At 40.8% G+C, this 27,815-nt stretch overlaps 1 protein-coding gene across 1 annotated transcript in view; it reads right to left on the bottom strand.

Annotated features, from left to right (window-relative positions):
• The window catches only part of LOC124555261 (thrombospondin type-1 domain-containing protein 7A-like), a 1,197,505-nt gene that overhangs the window by 75,936 nt on the left and 1,093,754 nt on the right, over window positions 1-27,815 (bottom strand). The window contains exons 24-26 of the mRNA XM_047129129.1: window positions 25,079-25,203; window positions 24,644-24,792; window positions 14,783-14,984 (exon numbers count right to left, since the gene is read on the bottom strand). Coding sequence (XP_046985085.1) covers window positions 14,783-14,984; window positions 24,644-24,792; window positions 25,079-25,203 — 476 coding nt within the window. The remainder of the gene's footprint in view (window positions 1-14,782; window positions 14,985-24,643; window positions 24,793-25,078; window positions 25,204-27,815) is intronic.

Raw genomic sequence — 27,815 nt, 5'->3', positions numbered from 1 at the left:
AGACATCTAATCAGAACACCATAGAACAAGGCCATCAGGAGAATAACAGAAAAATTGTGGAATAGTAAGTGCAACATTAAGTGGATTACAGAAATCGTGGAAGATATGGATGAGCTACAGAATACATTGGAAGACCTAAGAAACAAGACTGACAAAATCAGGAAACTCAACAGACAAACAAACCAGACAGCAAACGAAAATCAACAAACAGACAATAGGAAGGGTGATTTCTGATGAAGAAAGAAGGATGAGATCTGAGAGAATGAAGAAGTACTGGGCTGACAGGAAACTGAAAAATCCTTTGTGTAAAGTTGGCTAGAGTGGTCCAATGAAGGCCATAAAATGTAAATAATAATAAATAATAACAGTGTGCCCCAAACCATTAAGATCAAAATTATGCAGACTCTAGATGACCCTAAATTGTGTATTGTTTAATAATGTAGCAATGGTCTGAAATGTGTATTTAAGTAGGTAAGAGGCCTTGAATGAACAGTGCGTGTGGGAGATATGTTTGTAAGCTGCATATGTTTTATAACAAGTAGCTGCCTGTCTCATCAATATTGGTGGTGCTACTTTAGGAACAAATTCACAGTTACCTGAAATATATCCAAAGTATAGTGTCCTAATATTTGCAGTTGTTGACTGGTTATCAGGAATGAGTATTACTCATTACAGGAACTAACAGATATCCATTTAATGTATAGTGAAATGGGATGTAGGGCCGGGAAAGATAAATGACTGTACAGAGAAAAGTTTAACATCAGGTGACATCCCAACTGGAAGAAATTTATCGCCCTGGATAGAAATCTATGAGAAACTGGGTCATTCAGGTCACAGGTTCTATACAAAGAACTGTTCATGTACTGGAAATTGCAGAGGTAGTGTTAAATTATGCAAGAGAAAATTTTTTGATAAGCACCAATCAAGTACCTTATGATATGCACACTTTAAAGAGTACTATGTGGAGGGTACTTGCTGTGTCAGTAGCTTATCCAGGACAGTATTGCAGCATTGTACTTCCTACAGTTTGTATTGTTCACATGTGAGGCCTCCTTCAACCATTATAGAGCTTTTGATGGCCACAACTGCAGTTTAATGTGTGAGGAAAATCCATGTGTCACAGACATCTGAGATCACCAGTAATGATTCTCTATCAACTTATGGGCTGAAAATATAAAATATCAATTATTTACTGCAATCTATTTGAATAGTGCATGTTCCTGATGTTCTTATAAGACATGCTACCGTAGTTGTTGGAACTGTTCTGTCTTTGACACAAAACCTTGCTGTCAGCTAGCCAGAGACTAAGTTTGAGTCATTCACTTAAGTTGCAAATGAAACTGCCTGCCCCTCAGGTTTCCAAATCCAGCCATCTGTACATTCTGACAGAACTGTAGAGTGCGAAAGTTTCTGGAGGCAGTGTCATTTTCTGGTGAAACTGCTGTAGTGCTCTATCTGCTAGTTGTCTAGTGGTAAACATTGCTCACTGTAGATGGAAAATCATGAGTTCATGTCCCCTTATTTCTTTAATTCTGTAAATTCTGTTTCATTCATATGCCAAAATTATCAGTCCACTGCCATCTCAAAGACAATTACATCACTTTCTAACACATGAGTAACAGCAAAATGCTCCAGAAACATATCTACGAAAGAACTCATGGCTCTGTCAAGAACAGAACATTTTATGCTTGACAAGTTCCTTGAAATGCAGTGGCCACCTGCCACCTGCTACCTGCCACTGGCCATCAGCTACCAGTCAGTGTCTGCTCAGGTGATTTAAGTGCAGTACACTTTGGCCATGCTTCTACTCTTGCATTGGCAATCATGAAATTTTTTATTATTATAGTTTGATATTCCATGCAAAACAACTTCGGTAACCTAAAAGAACACAGTTAAGAAACACAATGGTGCAGTCAAGTATCATACAGCATCGAATATGAGGAATACTGAAGTGTGTAAACTATCATAACTGTCAAAAGTTACCTAAAACAAATTTTGGTAGTTATATAAGTTTGAAACATTTATGTCCTGCCTGTTGGTGAGTAGGTTACTATGAATGTATGTACCGGTTATCTTTTTTTATTTGGATAGTTTAATCTTATAACTGTAGTGTAATTTTACAAAATAGAGTCTCAAGTGGAAGAGGACCTAACAGTTGCAACATATTGTTCTCTTTGACTTTAGTAGAGGTGTGAAGGCAGCAGAGACTGCTAAAAACTTTTGTGCCATGTGTGGGACAAGTGCTAGTAAGGAAATCACATAAGAAAATGGTATCCTCACTTCAAGGTACAGTGTTCTGGCATGAATGATCTCCCATATTCAGGAAGTTCCACTAATTAGCAAGTATGATGAACTGTTATCATCTAACCTTCAAGCAACATTTTCATTTCTGACACATGAACATTTGTGTCAGACCGGAACTCAAACCCGGATCTCCTGCTTATCATGAGTGGTCATCTTAAACACTTTGGCTGTACATGCACTCTCCCCAGACCAATTCAAACCTCCATATGCCACATTGTCTTCATCCACTAATTGGTATGGATAGCTGAAGTAGTTACGGCGACTGACTGCAATAAGTGAAAAATCTGAGTTCGAGTCCTGATCCAGCCCAAATGCTCATGTGTCACAAATAGATAGTATATCTATCTCAAAGAATTTGCCATCAGCAAATAATTTGATAATAACTGAGACACCTTTCATTAGCAGCGTAAGAAAAATGACCAATCAACTGTTGATATCATATGGTAATGCCTACCTGCACTTAGCTGATTTCACGAAAAAATTTATAATGAAAATTTCTTTCCAGAGAAAAATGCACTTTCAATCTGGCTTGACCACATTGTTAACTCTAAACCAGTTATTTCCATAAGCATGGAATCCATAAACTGTCTAAGCATTGTCAGACTCTCTTAAATAATGTGAGCTAATATACTGTTTTTAATATGATTGATTTCTCTCTTATATGTACTGTTGTGTTTAACACTGTAATGGAAAAATTCTATAAAAATAGGCACCAACACAAATGATTTACAAATTAGCATGATAATCGTAGGATGAAAATCTATTTTAATAAAACAGTAAGTGTCTGTAACATGAGCTTGCCTAAATTGTCACAAATTTTGACTTCAAAACAGTCTGTGACAATTGGAATAGATATATAAAGAAACCAGTTAATAAATTATTGTACCACAGTTGTGTGATCACAAAAAACTTAAAAGAGTTGGAGCAAAAGCAGAAACACCAGGTATTATGAGCCATGCAATATCAAGGTTTTCAACCTTATTCTATGGGATAATGAAAGTAGAGAGATGATTTACCATGGTGAAGTTTTCTTAAGTTTTTCGTTATTGATTTTTCATCTGACTGCCTGTAGCTCTGTCATGGAAGAGGCGAAAAACTTGTCTCCATAGAGATTGGAAATGAAAGCTAACACAGCCTTCAGTTTACAGCGCAAACACATTACCTTGCAGCCAACAAACAACTGCAGTATCTACATCCCACTCATTGCTCCATTGGTGGTGAAGGCAGATAATTCACAATGTAAAAGACATAATTACTTCCAGATTATGTGTGGAATGACTTCCCTAGACTAAAAAGTAATAAATTGATAACCCAATGTCGCACCTTAAGTGGAAATCACTCAGATTATTCAATGGAAATGACAAGAACATATCAAATGATTACAGCAGGATAATTCTGTTCCAACTATGAAGCAACTTGAAGATGAGTTGCCAAATATATTCTGCATTGTTGCCGAGTCTAAGTTATATTAGCAGGAATGGGCTTGGAAGTAATGGTTACAACTTTCATCTTGATGATGGAGCCACTGAAGGCTAGACTACTGAAACTATAAGGCAATGAGTTTTATCCCCATTTCTGTAACTAAGATGAGGGGTTAGAGCATAATTACCAAGAATATTCACATGCACCAACTGCAAATAAACATAATAAATCAGTAATTGTCACAACTATATTTGTTTTTCTGTCTTAAGCATACTGTAAAATGAGAAGCTCATTCACCAGGTGTGATGCATTTTTGGAGCATCTTCAGCAGTTATACTCCAAATATTATGAGTAGGTAACAGATCTTTTGATTGTTATACACTTAAAAATGCTTTTCATAGGAATGCCTCATTGTTACTACCCCCAAAACAGAGGAACATAAAAGATGAAGCAACAACACAGCATGGACTGCAAAGCATGAACAGCCGCAGAAAAATTTTGTAAGCTATGAATAACATGCAAATTAGAATATAAGAAAAGATAGTGTGTAATAAACCCATTTGAAATGACCAAAAAGGTGGTTTCAAACAACCAAGTGAAAAGGAATACAGCTAATTTGCGAAGTGCATGTTTTATTCCAGCTTCCACTAACTTGAAAGGTCAAGCACTTTTCATCAGAACATGGAAAAGTTAACAAAATACTGTTGACAGTAATGGTCAGGATGTGTCATTCAATCAATAAAAACCAAATGAATGAAAAGCATCAACTACTGGAATGATTTCAGTACTGTACATGATGATGCTTTGTCAATAAAAGTGCGAAGGGTCTACTGAATGACTGTTTCTATTTGCAATGTGCAGTATGCTAATGATAAGAAGAAACCAAAATAGCAATAAGAGTGATACTCAATGTGAAACAGCTGTGAGAAACTTGATGAACACCATGCCACAGAACATGGTTATACAGTGCACTGCACTATGATCACCTGAGATGACACCAGATAGTGGCTGATGGCCAGTGGCTGTTGCAGGTAGCATAAACTGACTGAACTTGATACAGCCATGAGATCTTTTGTGGAATGCTCTTAGAAGGTTTTGCTATTAGTGATTTGTTATAACGTCAAGTTTAACACATATAATTCAGAACGACACAACACATATAAGTCACAGAGCAAGTTGACAAGCAAGACATGTGTACACGTTAGCATTCGAATGAGCACTGAGTCCCAGTCTAGCGGCCACTCTCGGCTGGCCGCTTAGGTGGCGCAGCTGCTGCATGGCTGGCAGACAGTGCCGCATGTAGAGGACGCACGTAATTGCGCAGCGGCACTTAAAATGATCGGCGAGTCACAACACTTTTCCCCCCTTTGAAATTGTTGCACTGGTCTTCATGGAGGTGTCCTGAAGATGGCTAACATCCATAGGCGTTGTTTGACTCACCGTAAAGTCTCGACGAGGAGGCTTCCCGTACGGACGGAAGTGTCCCCAAAGATAACGGGTCGAGATGACAGGAGACGTAGGGGTCGAATCTCCTGGGGCCCCATGCACCAATCTGCCCATTGTGGCAAGTCCAGTTGATATGACAGGAGACATGGGCGATGTGTCAGCATCCGTTGGAGGAGGAGGCGAGTAGATTTGCTCTGACAGAAGATGGTCATCCGGTTCCTGCATGGGCACGTCTCCTGGTGGTGTCCGTTCTTGTGCTGGCATCGCGATGACGGTGAGAGGGCTGTGTTGTGAGTATTGAGAGATGCCAAGATCCCGAGCGTCAGGTGGAGCCAAAGGTGATGTAGCGGCATTCGGAACAGGCGTTGCTGGCACACAAGGCTGAAGCTGGTCCGAATGACGCACTGCAACACCCGTGTCCATCAGAATTTCATACAGGTGTCTGCCATGATGTCTTAAGAAGTGGCCCGGGCTCCATTTTGGCCGCCTGCCATATCCCTGTACCCAGACGAGGTCGTCGGCGGTGAACCGGCCAAGTGAAGGCACCCGCGGCCATGAGGTGGAAGGCCGCAGAAGATCAAGTAGCGTGCGGGGCTGTCGGCCATGTAAGAGCTCAACCGGGCTGTGGTCGCCCATGCGAGTGAAACGGTAAGACGCCAGATACTGGAGAAGCGCATCATCAGCAGCAGAAGAAGTCAGAAGTTTCCGCATCTGAGCGTTAAATGTGTGGACCAGTCGTTCAGCCTCACCGTTGGATTGTGGATGGAACGGCGGGGCCGTGAAATGCATAACGCCATGACGAGCACAAAAATCCGCAAATTCGGAAGAGGCAAATTGCGGACCATTATCAATAACAAGAGTAAAGGGGAGGCCGTCCAAAAAACAAATGCGGGCGAGAGCACTGGTGGTTGCCGCAGTGGTAGGCAACGTGCAACGGACAATGAAAGGAAAGTTAGAGTAGGCGTCAATTACAAGGAGCCAATAAGTACCTAAAAAGGGTCCCGCAAAGTCAGCATGAATGCACTCCCAGGGCTTCTCAGGCGAAGGCCACAGTGACAAAGATGGCTTCGGGCCAGCGGCCTGTGACGCACAAGGGCCGCAGGCAGCGACCATGTGTGCTATTTCAGAGTCGATGCCAGGCCAGTACACATGACGGCGTGCCAGAGACTTTGTGCGAGACACACCCCAGTGCCCTTGGTGAAGGAGGCGCAAGACCGAAGCACGCAAAGACGCAGGTACCACAACACGCGGTGAAGCATTGTCAGTGGAGGGGAGGATAACACCATCCCTAGCCGTGAGGCGGTAGCGCAAAGTGTAGTAGTTCTGCAATGGATCAGAAGTCTTAGCGGATGGGCGATCTGGCCAACCCTTCTGAATACAGCGTAAACCCCGGGAGAGGGTAGGGTCAGAACCCGTAGCAGCCGCCAGCCTGTCCCCAGTGATGGGAAACCCATACACAACCCGCTGCTCGGCAACATCCACGTGGAAACACAAAAGTTCGTCCCTATCGAATGCCTGATCAGGACCCATGGGAAGGCGAGACAGAGCATCAGCATTTGCATGTTGAGCCGTTGGCCGGAAATGAATCTCATAATTGAAACGAGACAAGTAAAGAGCCCAACGCTGGAGGCGGTGTGCAGCCTTGTCAGGAAGTGACGTTGATGGATGAAACAAGGAAACAAGTGGTTTGTAATCCGTAACAAGACGAAATTTTGAGCCATAGAGAAAAACACCAAACTTATGAAGAGCATAAATAATGGCCAAAGCTTCTTTCTCAATTTGAGAATACTTTTGTTGGGCATCCGTGAGCGTTTTGGAGGCATAAGCAATGGGTTGTTCCAAACCGTCAGAAAAACGGTGCGCAAGGACTGCACCGACCCCATATTGAGAGGCGTCTGTGGCAAGAACAAGATGTTGGCCAGGTCGATAAGCAGCAAGGCATGGGGCCTGTTTCAGCATAGTCTTCAATTTCTGGAAAGCCGCTTCGCATGACGTGGACCAGTGAAAAGGCACGTTTTTATGCAACAGGCGATGCAGTGGCTGAGCCATCGAAGCCGCAGATGGTAAAAACTTGTGATAGTATGCTATTTTACCCAAGAAGGCCTGCAGTTCCTTAACAGATGTAGGGCAAGGAAGGGCATCGATCGCAGCGACAGTTTGCTGAAGCGGACGAATACCATCCCGAGAGAGTTGAAACCCCAAGTACGTGATAGTTGCCTGAAAAAATTGTGATTTCTGAAGATTACACTTAAGACCGGCAGTCTGTAAGACATGAAAAAGTGTGCCGAGATTTTGAAGATGTTCTTCAGTGGTGTAGCCAGTGACAACAATGTCGTCCATGTAATTGATACACCCAGGGACAGGGAGCAATAATTGTTCCAAGAATCGCTGAAAGAGGGCAGGGGCGCTAGCAAACCCGAATGGCAAGCGTTGGTACTGATAGAGGCCGAAAGACGTGTTAAGGACTAGAAACTGCCGGGAAGCAGCGTCGAGAGGAAGTTGATGATAAGCCTCTGACAGGTCAATTTTAGAAAAATACTGGCCTCCAGCAAGTTTAGTGAACAGTTCTTCAGGACGGGGCATAGGGTAAGTGTCGATGAGGCATTGAGCATTTACAGTGGCTTTGAAATCGCCACAGAGACGAATATCACCATTTGGCTTAGCAACGACAACGACAGGACAGGACAGGACCACTCACTGGAAGTGACAGGAAGCAAGACCCCTGAAGTAGTGAGACCATCCAACTCCCGTTTTACCTTATCACGAAGGGCCACAGGAATGGGCCGAGCCCGAAAAAACTTAGGCCTAGCAGTGGGTTTGAGCGTGATATGAGCTTCAAAGTCGTTTGCACAGCCTAACCCAGGAGAAAAAAGATACGAAAATGTCGTCGACAAGGAATCCAGTTGAGCATAACGAATAGCATCATAGACAATATTGACAGAGTCTTCTATGGAGAACCCAAAAACGCGAAAGGCATCAAAACCAAAAATATTTTCTGCATTGCTCTGGTCGACCACAAATATGGGAACAGTGCGAACAACGGATTTGTAAGATACCTCAGCATTAAACTGTCCCAAGAGAGAAATCTTCTGTTTATTGTACGTCCGTAATTGCCGAGCGACAGGTGACAGGAGTGTAGAACCCAACTGAAGATACATCTGAGTATTAATTATAGTGGCAGCAGAACCGGTATCCACTTGCATGCGAACATCTCGACCAAGGATTTGGACAGTGAGGAATAACTTCCCTGAAAGGGAAGAAGTGCAATTGACAGACAACACAGAATCAGAATCAGCATCATGTTCATGAGCATCATGTATGCGGTCGGATTTGCAAACGGAAGACACACGACCTTTCTTTTTGCAATTGTGACACACAGCCCAACGTTGGGGACAATCCTCGCGTGAATGTTTCGTAAAACACCGCGGACATAAAGGAAGTTGCCTTGGGTTTTGCTGCAGTTTCTTAGCGGGTTGTTTACGGCTAGGCCGAGGCTGCGCGTGGGAGCACACTGCGGCCACGTCGGCCGGCGGGGACACGCCGCACGCGTCGTCAACAGCGCACAGAGGTTGTATTTCCCCGACATCACCCCACGCCTCTATTTGCGCCCCAGCGGCGCGAGAAATTTCAAAAGACTGCGCAATGGAGAGAACTTCATCTAGAGTCGGATTCGCCAACTGAAGGGCACGTTGCCGAACTTCTTTGTCGGGCGCCGACCGGATAATAGCATCCCGTACCGTGGAATCAGCATATGATTCTTTGTGAACGTCAGTAACAAATTGACACTTTCGACTGAGGCCGTGAAGTTCAGCAGCCCAAGCGCGATGGGATTGATGTGGCTGTTTTTGACAACAACAAAAATCAACACGAGAGGCTACCACATGCGTTTGCTTTTGAAAATGGACAGACAGAAGTGAGCACATTTCAGCAAAGGACAAAGACGCTGGATCCTTAAAAGGAGCCAATTGCGACAACAACCGATACATTTGAGGTGAAATCCAGGAAAGGAACAGGGACTTACATGGTTGTTCGTCCGTGACATGAAATGCTAAGAAGTGCTGTCGAAGACGTTTTTCATAATCAGACCAGTCTTCCACCTTCTCGTCATAAGGAGGAAAAGGAGGCATAGCCAATGACGAGAAATGCCCCGCATTTGAGGCCGCGATGAAATCGCGAATCGCCGCTGTTAGAAGCGTTTGCTGTTCAAGGAGACTTTGCAATAGTTGCTCGACAGTAGCCATGGAACCCTGTGTGTCAACGGTGAAAAGGAAAAATCCCATCCTCGTCGCCAATTGTTATAACGTCAACTTTAACACATATATTTCAGAACGACACAACACATATAAGTCACAGAGTAAGTTGACAGGCAAGACATGTGTACACGTTAGCATGCAACATAGTATATAAAATTAGAGGAAGAAGAGGACTCAAACTCAGGACTTTGCATCTACAGTGAGCCAGCAGCCATGCTTTGTTTCAGAGACTGTGCCTCTTGTCTTCCATGAAAGAATTTGGTTTCAACAGGGTGCTGTATCATCCTGCTTCAATAATAATACCCATGAGCACATAAACACTGGATAACCTCATTGTTAGATTGGAGGAGAGGTAATGTCCCATAACCACTACAATTTCTGGATATCACTCTGATGGATGTTTTCCTGTGGGATTATATAAAGTTGTTGGTGCATCAGACTCTAGTAAAAAGCAAAGAGAAACTGTTTTGTAGGGTTCTAACTGCCTGTCTCATTTTACAACAGGTAACATGACTATTTGAGAGAGAGTAGCAAAATTTTATGCACTGTTGTAATGAATCTCCTGAGATTGGCAGTCATAACTTTAGATTGATTAAGCTGTTGCTGCTTTACTCTCTGTACAGTTTTGGCCACAACAGTTTTTGACACGCTGTATGTGAACATCTTGATACCAAAAATAATCTTCACAGGTAGAGCAATTTCCAATGGCAACTGCATGTATTTTTGTAAAAAAATCCCTTATGCTCTTTACATATATGTATATACAAATCAATTAATCATATTATTACATTAATATTACGAAATATTGTCAGTGGAATGCAACAGAGAACATTATGTGTTAGATACCACTGATGACTGGCGACACCCGTAGCTAGTCTGGTAAAATAAAATACTACTGGCAAGTGGTGTCTGTCAAACAATTAATTAATAATATAACATATTTAAAACCCTGTATATCTCAGTGTCTTATATGCTTTTCTCAATAAGTATTTAGAGCAATAAGCATTGGCATATGTCTGGTGATACTAAACACATAATTCTAATAATAATAATTGATGATGTGGTTACATGTTTTTGGTTTGGTGATGTTGTACCAGGCAACCAAGACAATGGTGGCACAACCAAGTCACTACAAGTTATGCCCATGCTTGCCCAACCATTCATTCTGTTTCCTAATGTAGAATAAATTAAAAACTACACAAGGGTAAAAATTGCCAAAGATTCTTGCCATGTGTCCTGCTGTGACAGAATGATCATATGGCTGATATAAATTCACAAGTCTGGAAATTAAACACATATGTATATTTCATCATTCTCATGGTGCAAACTCCCATGAGATAAACACATATAATAACATCACTGCAAGTGTATCAAGCACTGCAAGCCTCCATATGGAATGCAGCACATAATTTTACCATGTTCTGACAAAAGATCTCAAAACACACTGTACTCTTACGTAGGACTGACACACTACTAAGTTGCTAACATAATTTTTTAAAGAAAAATTTTATGTACTGTGACTTTGGCTTCACTATTGTAGTGTCAAATAAACCTTTAACTTATGTTACAGTCACAATTCTTTATGACAATTATGTCAAAATATAGAAAAATAATTAATCCTTGATAATATTCAGATTTTTCAAGGGTTATTATTGTTGTCATTATTGTTATCATTCTGAATATAGGGTTGATAAAGTTTTGCTTGCTAGTCTATCCTGTGAAAGCCTCTTCATCTCTACATAACTAGTGCAATACATACCTGCTTGAACCTGTTTACTGTAATTGAGATTTGGTCTCCCTATGCAACATCCCACACACACACCACACAGTGACGCTTTTGTCCCTTACCAAATTAACTATTCCTTTGTGCCTTATAATGTGTTGGCTCAATCAATTCTTTCATTTACTCAGGTTACACTGTGAATTTCTTTTCTCTCTGGTATGATTCAGTGACTCTTAATGAGCTATCTGATCTATCCATCTAATCAACATTCTGTCTACTTTAGATATAATTGCATAATATGATAACAATCATAACTGGCTTCAGATATATGCTAGCCATCTCCAGATTTTACACATAATAAATGCATTTGTTCACCACATGCCAGCTGTGATATATGGAATGTGGAGATGGCCAATGCATGGTGGAAAACAATTATGACTGTTGTAATATTATGTGATTGTATCAAGTATCATATGAAGCACTGTCATAGTGTTGTAGACATTACATGGTGCAGTTGACCGTGAGGCTGTGGGGCCACCTTTCACTAACAGTCAGTGCAGATACTGCTTTTTCCCTATGAATTGAGTGAGGTGACAGAGGTCAGCCTTTGGACTAATGCATGGGAGCAGTAAAGTTCAAATCCCTGTCCCACCATCATCATATACATTTCCCATGGTTGTCCCTTTAAGCTGAATGCCCAGATGGTTCCCTGAAAAGGATGTGGTCAGTTTACTTTCCATGTTTCCTCAATCTATATTCAAGCTCAATCACTAATGATACAATCATTTACAGACCATAAAATCCTAATCTTACTTCCTTCTACTGTGTGGCCTGAGCGTTTTGGGTATTGCTAGGAGATCTAGCAGCACACCCCAAGATTTAGGAAACTGATAAACCATGTTTCACCACACAAGGTGTTTTCCATGCTCACAGTTGGTATGTAGGGACATAGATCAATCCAGATGCATTGTGGGAATCCCACTGCCAACAAACACGTTCTCTCAGTGTTATGATAAGGAATGCCAGTGGGTTGCAAATTGGGTCACATCTACATCCTGCTTGGCTATCTGGATCTTTCAACCAATACTTCTCAGATGACAACCTACCACAGTTACTTCAGGATATGCCATTAATTGTACACAATGATCCACGGAGTGTGACTCATGTTACACCAGTACAGCTTCGTTAGACAACAAGGCAGTATATAAATTGACACTACTTTGGGTGACGGATTGTCCATGGTCAGCCAGTAGGTTGTTCGCACAGATATACAGACTTGAGTCAAACAGACCACTACTGGTGGGATCATTTGAAAGTACAGTTGTATTCACTAACTTCATCACTCTAAATCCAGTGCATACCTACCAACATAGCATTCCAGATAATCTCACTGCACTGAAATGAGTGAAGTGGTCACACTCTGGTTGTAATTGTGCATGTATGAAGATGGGCAGCCCACATTTTGAGCACATGCTGCACTCATGCATATAAATAAATCACTAGAAATCTGTGTTACTTTTATTTGTACATGCCACACAACCATCAATTAATGAGAGATAATTAGCTACATTTGGATAAAAACATGAGTAAGGTTGTCTATTGGTTATGTCTTCAGCACACTTGGGAGAACAGACTGCCAGCATATTACTTCACATAACATGCATGGTGGCTGTGTGCACTGCCCTACTCAAAGGAAACACCTATTCACTTTCAACCTAAAAAAATGTGATTTCTGCATTTAGGATGAGGATTAGCATTTATGATAAAGAGAACATTTTTTGTTGATTTTTGCACACTTTGTTGTAGTACATTACGTAAATTTGCTTCATACTTGTGTTTGCAAGGTTCTAAACAATTTTAGGGTGCCAACCACTGTCTAATCAAGGTGTACTCTCTGTAGGGCAAATTCCAAGATTGTTCCTACTATGAGGCACTTGCGGCTACCAGTCCCATACTTGTCAAAGCTGACCAACACTGATGAGCCATACCACTGCACAGATTGAATATAACTTGGCGGGGTAGTGGGCAGATAACCTAGTAAGGGAAATATACATGTGGAGCAGATTTGAAAGGGGAATCATTATATCCATGATAGAGGCTGTAATTGGGGAAACCCACTGACATACATGGCCTTGACAAGGGCAGACTGTTAAGGTTCAGTGTGTGGGAATGAGCATCTTGAAAACAGCAGAGCTGGTCAACTGTTCATGTGTTGCTGTCATGAGCATCTATAGAAAGTGGTTGAAGGACAATGAAACCACAAGTAGGTGCTTAGGCGTTGGATCTCCATGCCTCATCACTGAATGTGGAGGATACGTTTTCCCACTTTGCAAAGGAGGATACGTGGCAGTCTGTGGCAGATATGTGGCAGGGTGAAATTCTGATGCAAGAACAATTGTTTCAAAGCACACTGTTGAGTACACATTGTCGAACATGGAACTTCACAGCAGATGACTCCTACATGTTCCCACATTGCCCCCGATTACATTGTCAATTACAATTGCAGTGGGTACAGGATTACTAAGACATGACTGTGGATCAATGGAAATGTGTCATCTGTTTGAATGAACCACATTTCTTGTTACAGTATTTCAATAGCTGTACCTGGATATACCATCATCCAGGCAAGCAGATACTCAAAATGTGCAGTATGCCATGGATGCAGGCCAGTGGGGCCAGTGTTATGCTGCGAGGGACATTTGCCTGGGCTTATGTGCAACCTGTGGTAGTAATCAAAGGCATTGTGAATGCTGAGGGCTACAGGTCACCTGCATCCCTCCACACTTGAGTCTTCCTTGATGGAGATGATATTTTCCATCATGACAACTGTCTGTGTCACGAGCTCCAAATCACGCTACAGTGGTTTGAAGAGCATGACAGCGAACTACACTGACATATTGGCTACCAAATTTGCTGTGATGTACTGAAGCGGAAGAAAACTATCAATGCAGGTGTCCAGGGTTTGGTTGTAAGGTGCAGCACAGTTTTAACCTATCGCCTTTCTTGTCGGCCTATACTGCTCTAATAAGAACACTGTTCCACCTAAACTCAGCTTTAAATTTGTTGTTAAGTCATTCTCCATGTTGCCATTCCCTGTGGAGGTACTAGTTTTGCAGCACCTGGGGAGCTATACAAAGGAGTTGTTTTTGCAAAAGTAGATTGGAGTTTCTAGTTAGTCTAGGAGGTGAGTTTGCATCACTCCTTTGGAAGAACACTGTGCAGCACCTGGGGAGCTTTACAAAGCAGTTGTTTTTGCAAAAGTAGCTTGCAGCTTCTAGTTAGTCTAGGAAGTGTGTTTGCATCACTCCTTTGGAAGAACACTGTCTGCCAATACAGTTGTTTTTAAACAAACCTCAGTCAAGGACAATGAGGTTCATGCCAGCATGTAATGCAGTTATAAGTGAAGGACTTTGCAGTCATTGGCAAGTGTGAAATTAAGAAACACTCGTATATAATATGACATATGATGAATTGAGCTAATAAAATTTTTGATGGCCACTAGAGTGAAAGTAGTACAAATCATTATGTAGTTCATTAACATTATAATGATATCACTATACTGCCACAGTAGTACTCTAAAATGTGAGATATTTACTCTGAAAATAATTTTTTTGAGAGAAAGGAATTTACAAACCATTAGAAGAACTCTGACAGTTCCGGTGACAGTGTGACCAGTGACTCCATTCTGAAACCTGACAGTCACCCTTGCATGGCGCATAGCATTTATCGGTTGTGTGTATGTCTGGAGCATCTCCACATAGATAATCATCTACAGGTTCACCATCTCTTAAGCATGTCACATTTCTTGTAATAGTGCCATGTCCACACCATGCTCCCTTAAACAAAAAAGTTGTATAAATTTATTACTAAGAGCTAAAAAAAATCTTTAATACCAATTTTTTTATATGACTTCACATTTAGCAACTGTACTGTATGCACTAAAGTAATTACAAAATGGATATAGTAGCATAAGGAATTGTGTAGGTGTCTTTATGTTCATAGGTACAAATTCTCAGAAAAGAAGAAGGAAGACATAACTTATCAGTGGGAAAAAAACATGTCTACACAAAATATACAGAAGGTCAGCAACTGAAAAGCATAAAGGGAATATATTATAACATTACAGAATATGGCAATGGATTAGAATGAGTATTTACAGATCCCAATATGTAATATATACCAATAACAAAATTGTAAAACTGTTGTGTCTGTATGTGTGTATGTTTGAACACGCTAATATCCAAAACTACTAGACGAATTTTAAAAATTATTCCATTCTGCGGTGGCAGATCGATGCAGAAACCTCATTGTAAGTTGATTGTAAAAACACAATTGCAGATTTATAATTTATTTATTATGTGTTTCACATGGGTAGTCCTATCTGGGTGAAACAATAAATAAATTACAAATCTATAACCTATGATTGTTTTTGCAATCAACAGATGAATTTTTATGGAGTTTTTACAGGTAACTTGAGTGTAACCTGGGGGCAACAACAGGTATAATTTCACAAAAATAGGATCACAGAAAAAAATATTGCAATTTAAAATTTTATAAATGTGAAAGTATGTTTGTGTGTTACTTTTTCATGATTAAACTGCTGAATCAGTTTTGATGAAATTTGGTATGGAAATACCTTCAACCCTGAGGAAGAACACAGGCTATGATAGAATGTAAAAAGAAAAGTTGATGCTTAAAAGTGTGAACTGGAGCATGGAACACATTCTTTTTTTACATCAGTGAGCATAAGCCATGCTAAAAATTTTTAAATTTGTTGCATAATATACATGCTATATAATGTATAGCTACTTCGCTACTACTGTGATTAGCTTAAGTGGCAAGGAAAAACGTCTCTGTGAAGGCACTCAAAAGGGGTCTCAATGTCATGACAGCTCCTAGAAATGTGCCCGTTTCAGGTTCAAATGGCTCTGAGCACTATGGGACTTAACATCTATGGTCATCAGTCCCCTAGAACTTAGAACTACTTAAACCTAACTAACCTAAGGACATCACACAACACCCAGTCATCATGAGGCAGAGAAAATCCCTGACCCCGCTGGGAATCGAACCCAGGAACCCGGGCAAGGAAAGCGAGAACGCTACCGCACGACCATGAGCTGCGGACCCATTTCAGGTTTCATCAGTGAAGCACAGCAAGTAACCAACACACTTCCACCAAATGTGGCAGGAGAAATTCACCAGAAGACTTACAGGTGCTCATTAATACACAGTCCCCAAAATTGAATATCTCAAGTGATGAGAGGCTCACACTCAAGAGGCTCCGAGACGATAGCAGTATCATGGTGTTACAAGCAGACAAAGGGAACTCCACAGTCATTTTGCAGCAGGCTGATTATGATGAGAAAGTGCATAAGTGCATCAACTTCTGCAGGACCATACATACAGACTTTCTAAATGAGACACTGTGAACAAAGTGGACATGAAGGCCAGAACTCTCTCGAACAAAACCAGTATGCTTGACAAGGTCATCAAACAACTATGAACGAGAGTTCCAGTTCCCCCTAGACCAGATTGGCTGCTGAAAGTACACAAAGAGGATGTGCCACTGTGCACAATAGTCAGCAGCACTGGGTGCATCAACATATCCAACAGCCAAATACTTAAAGAAACTGCTGTTTCCATTTGTGCGGAGGTGTATTCACCACATTCACAGTTCAGAAAAGTTCTTGTAAAGTCTTAAGCAACTACATACTACAAAATTTGTTATAATGATCAGTTTTGATGTGGTATCCCTGTTCACCAGGGTGTCACTCAGGGACTCTCTGGAACTGGTTGCAGAGAAATTTGACAGTGCTCTGTTGGGCCTGTTTGGGAACATACTCACCTGAAGTTACTTTCTGTATGGAGGCCAATAGTACAAGCAGACAAATGTTCAAATGCGTGGGAAATCTTATGGGACTTAACTGCTAAGGCCATCAGTCCCTAAGCTCACACACTACTTAACCTAAATTATCCTAAGGACAAACACACACACCCATGACTTAGGGAGGACTCGAACCTCCACCGGGAGCAGCCACACAGTCCATGACTGCAGCACCTTAAACTGCTCGGCTAAGCAGACAAATGCTGTAACTATGGGCAGCCCTCTGTTTCCAGTGGTTCCCAACATGTTCCTGGAGGGTTTAGAAGAGGAGGCATCAGGGATGGCGAGGTACAAACCAATGTGCTTCTTTATGCACATGAATGGTACGTTTGCGATCTAGCCTCATGGCAGGGAGAGGCTCAATGAGTCTCTGGAATATCTTACCTCATGCCATCCAAATATTAAGTTCACTATGGAACTGGAAAAGGATAGCCAGTTTTCATTTCTGGATATACCTGTCAAAAGGAGAGCAGATAGGTCATTTGGCCACAGTGTGTATTGAAAACCTACAAATACTGACTTAAAACTGAAAGCTGGAAATGGTCACAACTCAATGTAGAAGAAAGGAGTTCCGAAGACATTAGTCCACAGGGCACACAACTTGTCAGACCCAGACAGTTTGGGAGCAGAAATACAGCATCTACGATCAATGTTCTGCAAGAATTGATACATGGCCCAACAGATTAAGAAGGTCCTTCAGCCAGCCACTTTGCCATACAATCTAAAAGAAAAGCACAATTAGGCAAGGGCTGTTTTGTACAGGCCCTGTGTGGGATATACTTCTGTCAAAATCAGCAGGATTCTCAGGAAGCATAACATTAAGTGTGTGTTCTGTCCACCTGCCAAAACAAGAGGACTTCTGGGAAATGTGGAAGGTCACCTGGGAATATGAGAACTAAGAGTTTATAATATATCCTGCCAAAGTGGCATCTCATATATTAGCTAAATAACTAGGACTGTGGACATCTGATGTGAAGAATATAAGAGGCACAACAGACTAACATAAGTAACAAAATCAACTATTATTGACCACTGTCTGGAACTTAAACATTCGATGAAGTATGATGAAATGAAGGTTCTGGAAGAGACCCCCCAGATACTGAGACAGTGTTGTAAGAGGGTCCATAGAGATAAAGGTGATGGAAAACCTCATGAATCATGAGACTGCATATAAACCCAGTGGAGCCTGGGATCCTCTACTGGATTGCTGAAGACATAATGAAAGCAGCAATAGAAATCCACAAGAAGAAGGAGGGTGTGGACACAGGGAACAAACCCCAGATGGACCACTAGGAGCATCGGACTGACGATGAAACTTTGCAGGGTGCATCCAGCAGGAATGGACCACAGAGGGAATACCTAGAACTGTGCTGGACTGAAAATAGAATGCCTGCATCCAGACATGCACACCAGTCTGAAAACAGAACACCTAAGGGTGCTGCTAGTGGGAGCAAACTGAATACAGAATGCCTGGAACTGAACATGGAGGGGGAAGGCTGTGATTACAATTACTGGACTCTTTCCACTTGATGAGCAGTCTCAGGTAGCACCTAATGAAGACAAGCCGTGTTGTCAAAATATCAGAACCAACTCTGACCTGAACTACACCTTCCCCACATTACAGGGTAAATGCCTTGAAACACCAAATTATTTCAAAAGAGGTAAAATTTCAGTTTATCAGACTATGATACATGCCTCCCTACTGTCATATGTTTTTCCTCTGGGCCTTTTTCATGTGAGTATCAGAACACTGATTGTTTTGACTTCGACAGTTTGAGATGTAATGTGTGCCCTATCACTGTTTCTGTCATCCACATATTGTGACATTTGGATAGGGTGTGGTTACAGGCAATCCATTCATTCTAACTTTTAAGTTTATTTAATTATTTACTAACCTGATCCACATATATGTGAGAAAAGCACACATGTTTGGCACATATATTGCACACAGCTCCTCCTCACCCCTCCCTGTGCCTATCTCTTCCTCCCCTGTCTCTCTGTCCACTTCATCCTCTTCCCTCTCTCTCCATCCATATCTCTGCACATCACCACCTTCCTCCATTTCTTTTCCCATCTCCTCCTTCCCCCATTTCTTTTTCCATCTTCTCCTGTCCCTTCTCTCCCTATCTGTTCCCTGTAGCCTGGTCTTTGTGTGCCTCCTCCTGCTCCTTCTCTCCTTTCATCCTCTCTTCTATCCATCTCAGTCATTCCCTAGCCATGACCATCTGCACATGTAACCCCTGCATTATATCTTGATAAAACAGGCTGCTATTACCTGCACAACACACCTGTTGTGAGGGCAGCCTACATACTGGGGGCTGGAAAATTGTTTCTTGCTCCTGCAATGTAGGCTACCCTGAAAAATACATCAATAAGGCACACCAATACTTTTTCCACACAACAAGCTTGTCGTGCAGGGCAGCCTATATGGCAGGTGCTGAAATACTAGTTTTTCCCCTATATCTCTATCTCCATTCCTGCTGCAGCTAGGAGGATAGAAACCCCGCAGTGGTGATACTTATGAAGTTTGCTGTTTGTATGCCAAATTGCGCTAAAATCGATCAGAATGTTTTACTCTTATGGTTTTAGTAGCCGTTCACAACAGACTGTGTCTTGTGGCAACGTACAAGGTCTGCTCAAAAAATTCCGGAACATTTGTAATTATGCACCAGTGGTATGTTGGAGCAAAATGCAGTTGGCATCACTCCATATGCCTGTGTTTAATGTGTAACCGCCATAAGTTTCATTGTTGTGTTTTTTCGGATGAATCCAGGTTCTGTTTACAGCATCATGATGTTCGCATCCATGTTTGGCGACATCGCGGTGAACACACATTGGAGTTGTGTATTCATCATCGTCATACTGGTGTATCACCTGGTGTGATGGTATGGGGTGCCATTGGTTACATGTCTCGGTCACCTCTTGTTTGCATTGACAGCACTTTGAACAGTGGACATTAGATTTCAGATGTGTTATGACCCGTGGTTCTAACCTTCATTCAATCCATGTGAAACCCAACATTTCAGCAGGATAAGGCACAACCGCATGTTGCATGTCCTGTACGGGCCTTTCTGGATACAGAAAATGTTCAGCTGCTGCCCTGGCCAGCTCATTCTCTAGATCTCTCAACAATTGAATATGTCTGGTCAATGGTGGCCGAGCAACTGGCTCGTCACAATACGCCAGTCACTACTCTTGATGAACTGTGATATTGTGTTGAAGTTCTATGGGCAGCTGTACCTGTACACACAATCCAAGCTCTGTTTGAGTCAATTCCCAGGCATATCAAGGCCATTATTACGGCCAGAGGTGGTTGTTCTGTGTACTGATATCTCAGGATCTATGCACCCAAATTGCGTGAAAATTTAATCACATGTCAGTTATAGTACAATATATTTGTCCTCTGCATTTCTTCTTGGTGTAGCAATTTTAATGTGTGTGTGTGTGTGTGTGTGTGTGTGTGTGTGTGTGTGTGTGTGTGTGTGTGTGTGTGTGTGTGTGTGTGTATTCATCCAGGGAATGTCTCATAATTCTGAAGGAACTGTTTTCCTGGAATTATTTGGGAAAATCATGGAAAACCTAAATCAGGATGGCTGGACAGAGCAAACTCCATCCTCCTGAATATGAAATCAGTGGCTTAACAACCGCACTGCCTCATTCAGTTGGTCCCTGTAATACAATGTCCTCATACCTTAATCATACACAAGTTGCTCGAAATATCTTATAATAAAAACAGATTTTTGCACTGTATCATTGCACTCATTAGAGCTGTCTACTGATGACTTCAGGATGACAGACATGCAAGTCTCTATCCACTCCCTTCAGTCTGTTTGGAAAACTGAGTCAGCACCTCCCCCCCCCCCCGCCTCCCCCTTGTCCTTGATTAGTGTGAGGTTGAGCTCAGGAAAATGACAAGACACTATGGGTTGGCAGATTTGCTTTTAAAAGCACTATTTGGTTAGGTACTGTATTGTTACCAAGTATCATAGATGTCCACTTTTGATATCAACACCTACTTCGAGTTCTCTAAGTAATCTTTTTTTAGTTACACTTCTAAATAGATGTATTGTATTGAATTTTTGCATCTCCTTCAGAAATTTATTATACAGTTTTATTCTGTGATGGAAAATAATGTTTTGATTTTTCTTTCTTTCTTTTTGCCCTCATTGATAAATGCAAGATCAAATTGGCTCTTGTTCCATGCTTATGAACAGAACTATTAGTGAAATACTTATTATTGTTTTCCCTGATATGCACTATATATTGATAGATATACTCTCTTGGTGCAGAAAGTATACCCAGTTTTTTTAAAAATAGTTCTGTACAATAAGCCCGACTACTACATAAATTGTTATTCTTATGGCCCTGTTCAGCAGTTTGAACACTGTGTGCATGTTTTGCATCTTTGATCTACAGAAAAGAATCCCATGGTTAAGAAATGGGTGTATGTAGAAACAATACGAGGTCTGTTCAAAAAATTCTGCAACTTTATCCACAAAATTTTTGTGTGCTTACCTTTTACTTATTGTGCATGGTCTCTTTTGAAATACTCTCCTCCACAATTGACACACTTCTCTTAATAGTGTTTCTGCTTCCAGAAGCAGTCTTGGTATGCCTCTTGTTGGATCGTGTGAAGGGCTGTCTGCAAATTTTCTTTTGTCTCGTCTGTGACTCCTTTCAATGTGGTTTTCAACTTTGGAAACAAAAATAAATGGAGCACTGTGATTTCTTTTTTTGTACACCAACAGATGTGTCACAGTGATGAAAGAGCCATGAATTGTTTTGTCACATTTCAGGCTATTTCCTTGTCATATTTTCTTGCATGTATTCCAATAGTGTCATCAATTGACTCTTCATGATGAAATAATCTTTCAAAGTCAAAGAAAACTATAAGCATGGCTTTGACATTTGACCTGACCTGATGAGCTTTTTTTTTTTGTCTTGGTAAACCTCCCCTAACCCATTGTGAAGATTGAACTTTGGTTTCAACATCATAACTTTAGACCCACATATCACCAGTTACAAATCTCTTAAGAAACATCTCATTATCATTTTTGTGGTGCAAAAGCTCTTCACAGATTGTGAGGTGAAGGTCTTTTTGGTCTTGGCTCATGAGCCATGGGTTGAACTTGGTGGAAACACAATGCATTCCAAGATGCTGTGTCGGGATTTCATGACATGATTCAACTGTAATGTTACATTCTTCTGCAATCTCTTGGACAGTAAGTCTTTGATTGGCATGCACAATTTGGTTGAAGATCCTGACATGAATGTCACTAGCAGACACTGCATGGCATCCTGAATGAGGGCCATCCTTAACTGAAGTCTGGCCATTTTTAAATCGTGTGAACCATTTGTAACACTGAGTACAGCTTAAGCACTCTTTACCATAGGCTTCCTGCATCATTTGGTGTGTCTCTGTTAAGGTTTTTTTGACTTTCACACAACATTTAATGGAGACACGTTGTTCCTCTAACTCTGCTCTCTCTGAATTCACAAACTGTGTGACACTTCGTTCTACTCAATACAGCACTGGACAATAACAAACAAACACACAACAATGAAACTTATGGCAGTTACACACTAAACACAGGCGTGTGGAGTGATGCCAACTGCATTTTGCTCCAACATACCACTGGTGCATAATTACAAATGTTCCGGAATTTTTTGAACAGACCTTGTACGTCACCACAAGACACAGTCTGTTATGAACGGCTACTACAACCATAAGAGTAAAACATTCTGATGACATTCTTGTTGCCAGTACCTTTGTGTGTTCATTCCATATTAATGTATCAAAAACAATCAGTCCATATCACAAATGCTTTTTATTTTTATGATACAGTAACCAGTTTCACTCATACATAGGCCATCATCAGACCTGTAATGCCTCCATTGGTGGCATGTGAAGATGATGCGTGGAGCTGTTGTAAGTGTGAAAGGCACCTGCCATTAACTGCTCAATGGCTCCATGCATCATCTCTGTATGTCACCAATGGAGACATTACTGGTCTGATGATGGTCTATGTATGACTGAACCTGGTTACTAAACCATAAAAATTAAAATCAGTTATGGTTTGGACTAATTGCTTTCATTACAATATGATACAAGACTGTTGATGTTCCAACTGTGAGTCAAAAAATTATTAAATTCTGTGTTAACTGACAGTTAATGTTCATCTATAAAAATTTTGTGTTTGTTACAAAATCCAGGGGTTTATCATCTATGCTGAAAGTGACAGATTGTTTTCCTCTATGTGCTGAAGTGCTTGTTTTCTTTATCTTAAGTGATAATTTACCACATATTGTTCAATTTGAAACATCCTTGATGGATTCCTTTACCTTCTGTATCACAAGTTCTGGTGTTTATCAGTGACTATGTTGTTGCTGTCATCAGGAAAGAGAAATATCTTTCTATGTCTGAAAAGCCATTAATATTATTAAAAACAGAACTGGGCCTAGTCATTACCATGGTTCAAATGGTTCAAATGGCTCTGAGCACTATGGGACTTAACATCTTTGGTCATCAGTCCTCTAGAACTTAGAACTACTTAAACCTAACTAACCTAAGGACGCCACAGAACACCCAGTCATCACGAGGCAGAGAAAATCCCTGACCCCGCCGGGAATCGAACCCGGGAACCCGGGCGTCATTACCATGAGGCACTCCTACATTCATATGTTTCTTGTCTGACAATCACTTGACTAAAATTTATCATCAGCACATACGTGAACTATCTACACCTTTTTCACTCTATTCTCCATGGAATACTGGAACTACTCATTTGCTGGTCCTCTTATGCCTACTGCTTTTAGTTTGTTTAATAGTATTTTATGGTCATCACTGTTAAAAGCCTTGGACAAGTCTAAGAACATAAGTGTGACACAGTAATCCTTGCCAATAGCTTCAAGTACCATTTTTGCGTACTTTGTTATGACCAATATTGTACTTCTACCACTAAGGAAGCGAAAATGTGCTTCATGAAAAAGGTTGCAATTATTGAAGCAACCCATTGTCATATCTTCCATGATTGATTCAGCTATTTTTGATAATTCTGAAAGTAGGGAAACTGGCTTGTAATTTCCTGTGCTCTCTGCATAACCTTGTTTAGCATGAGCAATTTTTACCAATGTGTGTTCCATTTTTGGCTTTATTATCTGACAGCAACAATCAGAGAGGCCATGATTTTTTATAAATATTATATAATTTTCCCTGTTGATACCTGTAAACATTTAATTATTGGTTTATAACCCTAATATAATGTAACCAAAAGTACCAGAGTTTGCGAATGTTGCAGATAGAATGGAATTTTATATGCAATTGGGTCTATATACTGTGTATTGTTTCTATACACAAATCAAGATTTTGAGTGATTTTCCCTTCATTTCACGAATACCTCACATTTAAAACATTCCCATATTGTTTAAATGGCTTTTCCAAAAGGTTTGTTCCTTGTTGGATCTCAAAATCATTCTCTCTCTTTGTTTTTATACAGATTTCTAGAGATGTATTACTGCTACGTTTCCAAAATGGAATTTACTAATGTATGTACATCCATTCTACTCATTGTTACATGTATGAAAATAGCTGCACCAGACACAATTACTTACATCTAGATTACATTCACTCCATGGTCCTCTATACCATGTGTAGCAGGGAATAGCAGGACAAGGTTTGCGCTGAACCAAATCTCGTGGACAAGCTCTTCCACTGGGACTATTATTGGTCATCACAAATCGATACCTGTTCATTGCAGAACCTGTACCAGAATTATCAACTGAGTTAAATACCAACAAACTTCAGTAAAATATAAGTAGGAATGATGTAGAAATAATGTTAAATGCCAAAGTACACAAAATGGAAAATTTATATCATCCTGTGCACCTATTTTTTTCTAATGCTCTGTTCCAGTTAATGCTGATACTTTAACAAAATTTCTTAGAATATATCCACTCCTATGTATGAGGATAAGTCTTGCACAGCATGGGATCTACTCTAAGGTAAATGGTTTCTGAACATCAGATCATGTTGTGTACTGTATTTACCTGCACTCCCACATTGGCATCCAGCATGATCCCATGAACCCCATTCAGTTAACTCACAGTCAACAGTGCAATCCACATAACACCATTTTTCTACTGGTGAAGGTTTGGTTTGGTCATCACACCACCTGAAAAAGTACAAATCAGTTCTAGTAGATGAAACAAAAGCAACTGCTCCATTAAATGCAAGTGTAAGAACATTAATTGGAATCAAATATTGTGAGCATGAGCAAACAGATACAAGCACTTGCAGACAAGTGTGTGTCACAAGAAGGATACATGGCCATAGTGGATGATAAGGGGATGCTAAGAGGGATCACCTGAAATCTGTAGTACACACTTTTTTTTATTATAAAATTGTTGTGGATTTCTAGTGATGTAGCTACCAAATTTGTGTGTGTGCCCTTCATAGTTCATGTATGAAGTTTGTGCTTGATTATGTCATTAGAAGCCACTTGGCCTGCTAGTATGACAGTGGTTGCATGTGCAGCCTGTTGGCTGCAGTCCCTGTTAGAACTAATGACTATCAAGGCCAGAGCTCAAGGTTCTGGTGGCCACTTGTGTGTTGTCTGTTGTCTGTACTTTGTCTTTCATGGGGTTATGCTTTTTTTGAGTTAGAACACGTTGGCAATGAGTACAGTATTTGACTCTGTGTGTTCCATTTCAGTCATTTGTCCTTTGAGTTTAATGTCCTTGGAGGCAGTGCTTAAATCTCTTCTTGAGCAATGGCAGGCACTGACAGTTGCTATTTCCAGTTTAATGACAACATTGACACAACATGCTGCCTCACCAGTAACATATCCATGCCATTCCCTGCATACAATGATGCAGCAGGAGACTGCGACACCTATGAAAATAGCCTGCAACAACATTTACAGGCATCTGGGGTAACTGTGAAAAGTTCTTTTTTTGTCATGGAGCTCACATCATTTATATCAGTTGTTGTGTCAATTCATCCCCTTAACATTCAAGTTTTTGTTTTGATCAGATATGTGACTTACTATCTACCTGTCACTGTAAATGTACTCATGTTGTTGCTGCTTGTTTGGAGTTTTACCATTGCCAAAAGTGGCCAAAGCAGTCATACAGGACATGGGCGGCAGACCTACGTGGACTTAGTTATCGTTATATTTTTGTGACAAATGTTCATAAGGAATGCTATGCTGATTAAATGGTTCAAGATGCAATCATAAATCTTGCTCCTGACAGGAAAGTTCAACAGTGAGTTCTACTGTGTGAAAATCTTATGCTTATGGACATATTAAACATAACACAGTCACCTGAAGTTTCACAGGCTTCAGGTAGTTAGACAGGAGACCGGTCTGAAGTTTCAGAAATCAATTCCTCTCACTCCTCTCAGCCTTCAGTCAGTTTTCAAGGGAATGGAGAAGCCATTGTAACAGTCTGACAGATGTCTCAGTGTCATATAGGTAACTGTTGTTCATGACAACAATGGTCTGCGTAACAACAGCAACAGCCTGATTTTCTGCTGCATCATGCCCATGCTTTTCATTCAACATGAACGGCCCACATGCCCCAAGACTAGGCAATGTGTAATAGGTGCCATAAAAATGACACATTGCTTTTGTGTGTAACTCTCATCTGAACCTGAGTACTGAGAATGCAGGTGCACAAGGGTGCAGCAGCAACGTTGGTGAATTCTCAAACTTATGTGGATTTGGGTTCTCTCCCTCTGGCCCATTGCCATGGAGGCTAGTGAGTTATAACAAGCAACAGATTTCCAGTCTTGGACAGTTTTATATACCTGGGACTTAAAGGCTGCGGTTAATTCATTAACACTCCTAGCTGTGGAAAATGTTTGCACTGAAAATCTGTTTGGTTTGTACACTTCTAAACTTTTAGCATTCTCCATCGATAACAAAGTGCATTTAGTTTCTGATCAAGTTCCATATCAACAGTTAGATGCTCTCTGTGCTGAATTTTCCTCTTTCTTTTTTCCACGACTGAGATGCACAACAGAATTTCAGGCTCATATTACAATGAAATGGTCTGCCCACCCCCATTTTTTCCACGCTTGCTCAGTACCCATAACATTACAGGTAAAAGTAAAAGCAGAATTAGATCATCTTCAATTCCTTGATGTTATTTGACCTATTCCTTCCAATGATTGGTCAACACCACTGGTGATAATAAAGATACCTAAAGGTAAATTACACCTCTGAAGTGACTTTAAAAAATCAATTAAAGCACAGTTAATCATTGATACCTATCCATTACCATACCCTAATGAGCTGTTAGCATAATTATAGGGGAGCCTTATTTTTCAGTGATTGACTTAGCAGATGCATATTTGCAGCTGTTGCTAGACAAAGAATCTAAACACCACCTATTTATCAATACATCATTTGAGCTTTATCAATATCAGCATTTGCTTTTTGGTGTGGTAAGTGCACCAGATATTTTTCAACACTTTTTAGAGCAACTTATTGAATTAGTTCCAGGCTGCATCAACTACACTCCTGGAAATTGAAATAAGAACACCGTGAATTCATTGTCACAGGAAGGGGAAACTTTATTGACACATTCCTGGGGTCAGATACATCACATGATCACACTGACAGAACCACAGGCACATAGACACAGGCAACAGAGCATGCACAATGTCGGCACTAGTACAGTGTATATCCACCTTTCGCAGCAATGCAGGCTGCTATTCTCCCATGGAGACGATCGTAGAGATGCTGGATGTAGTCCTGTGGAACGGCTTGCCATGCCATTT

This window comes from Schistocerca americana, chromosome X (genome assembly GCF_021461395.2).
Source record: "Schistocerca americana isolate TAMUIC-IGC-003095 chromosome X, iqSchAmer2.1, whole genome shotgun sequence".
NCBI lineage: Eukaryota > Metazoa > Arthropoda > Insecta > Orthoptera > Acrididae > Schistocerca > Schistocerca americana.
Note: the sequence above shows the minus strand (reverse complement) of the source record. Positions and strands in the feature narration are given on the sequence as shown.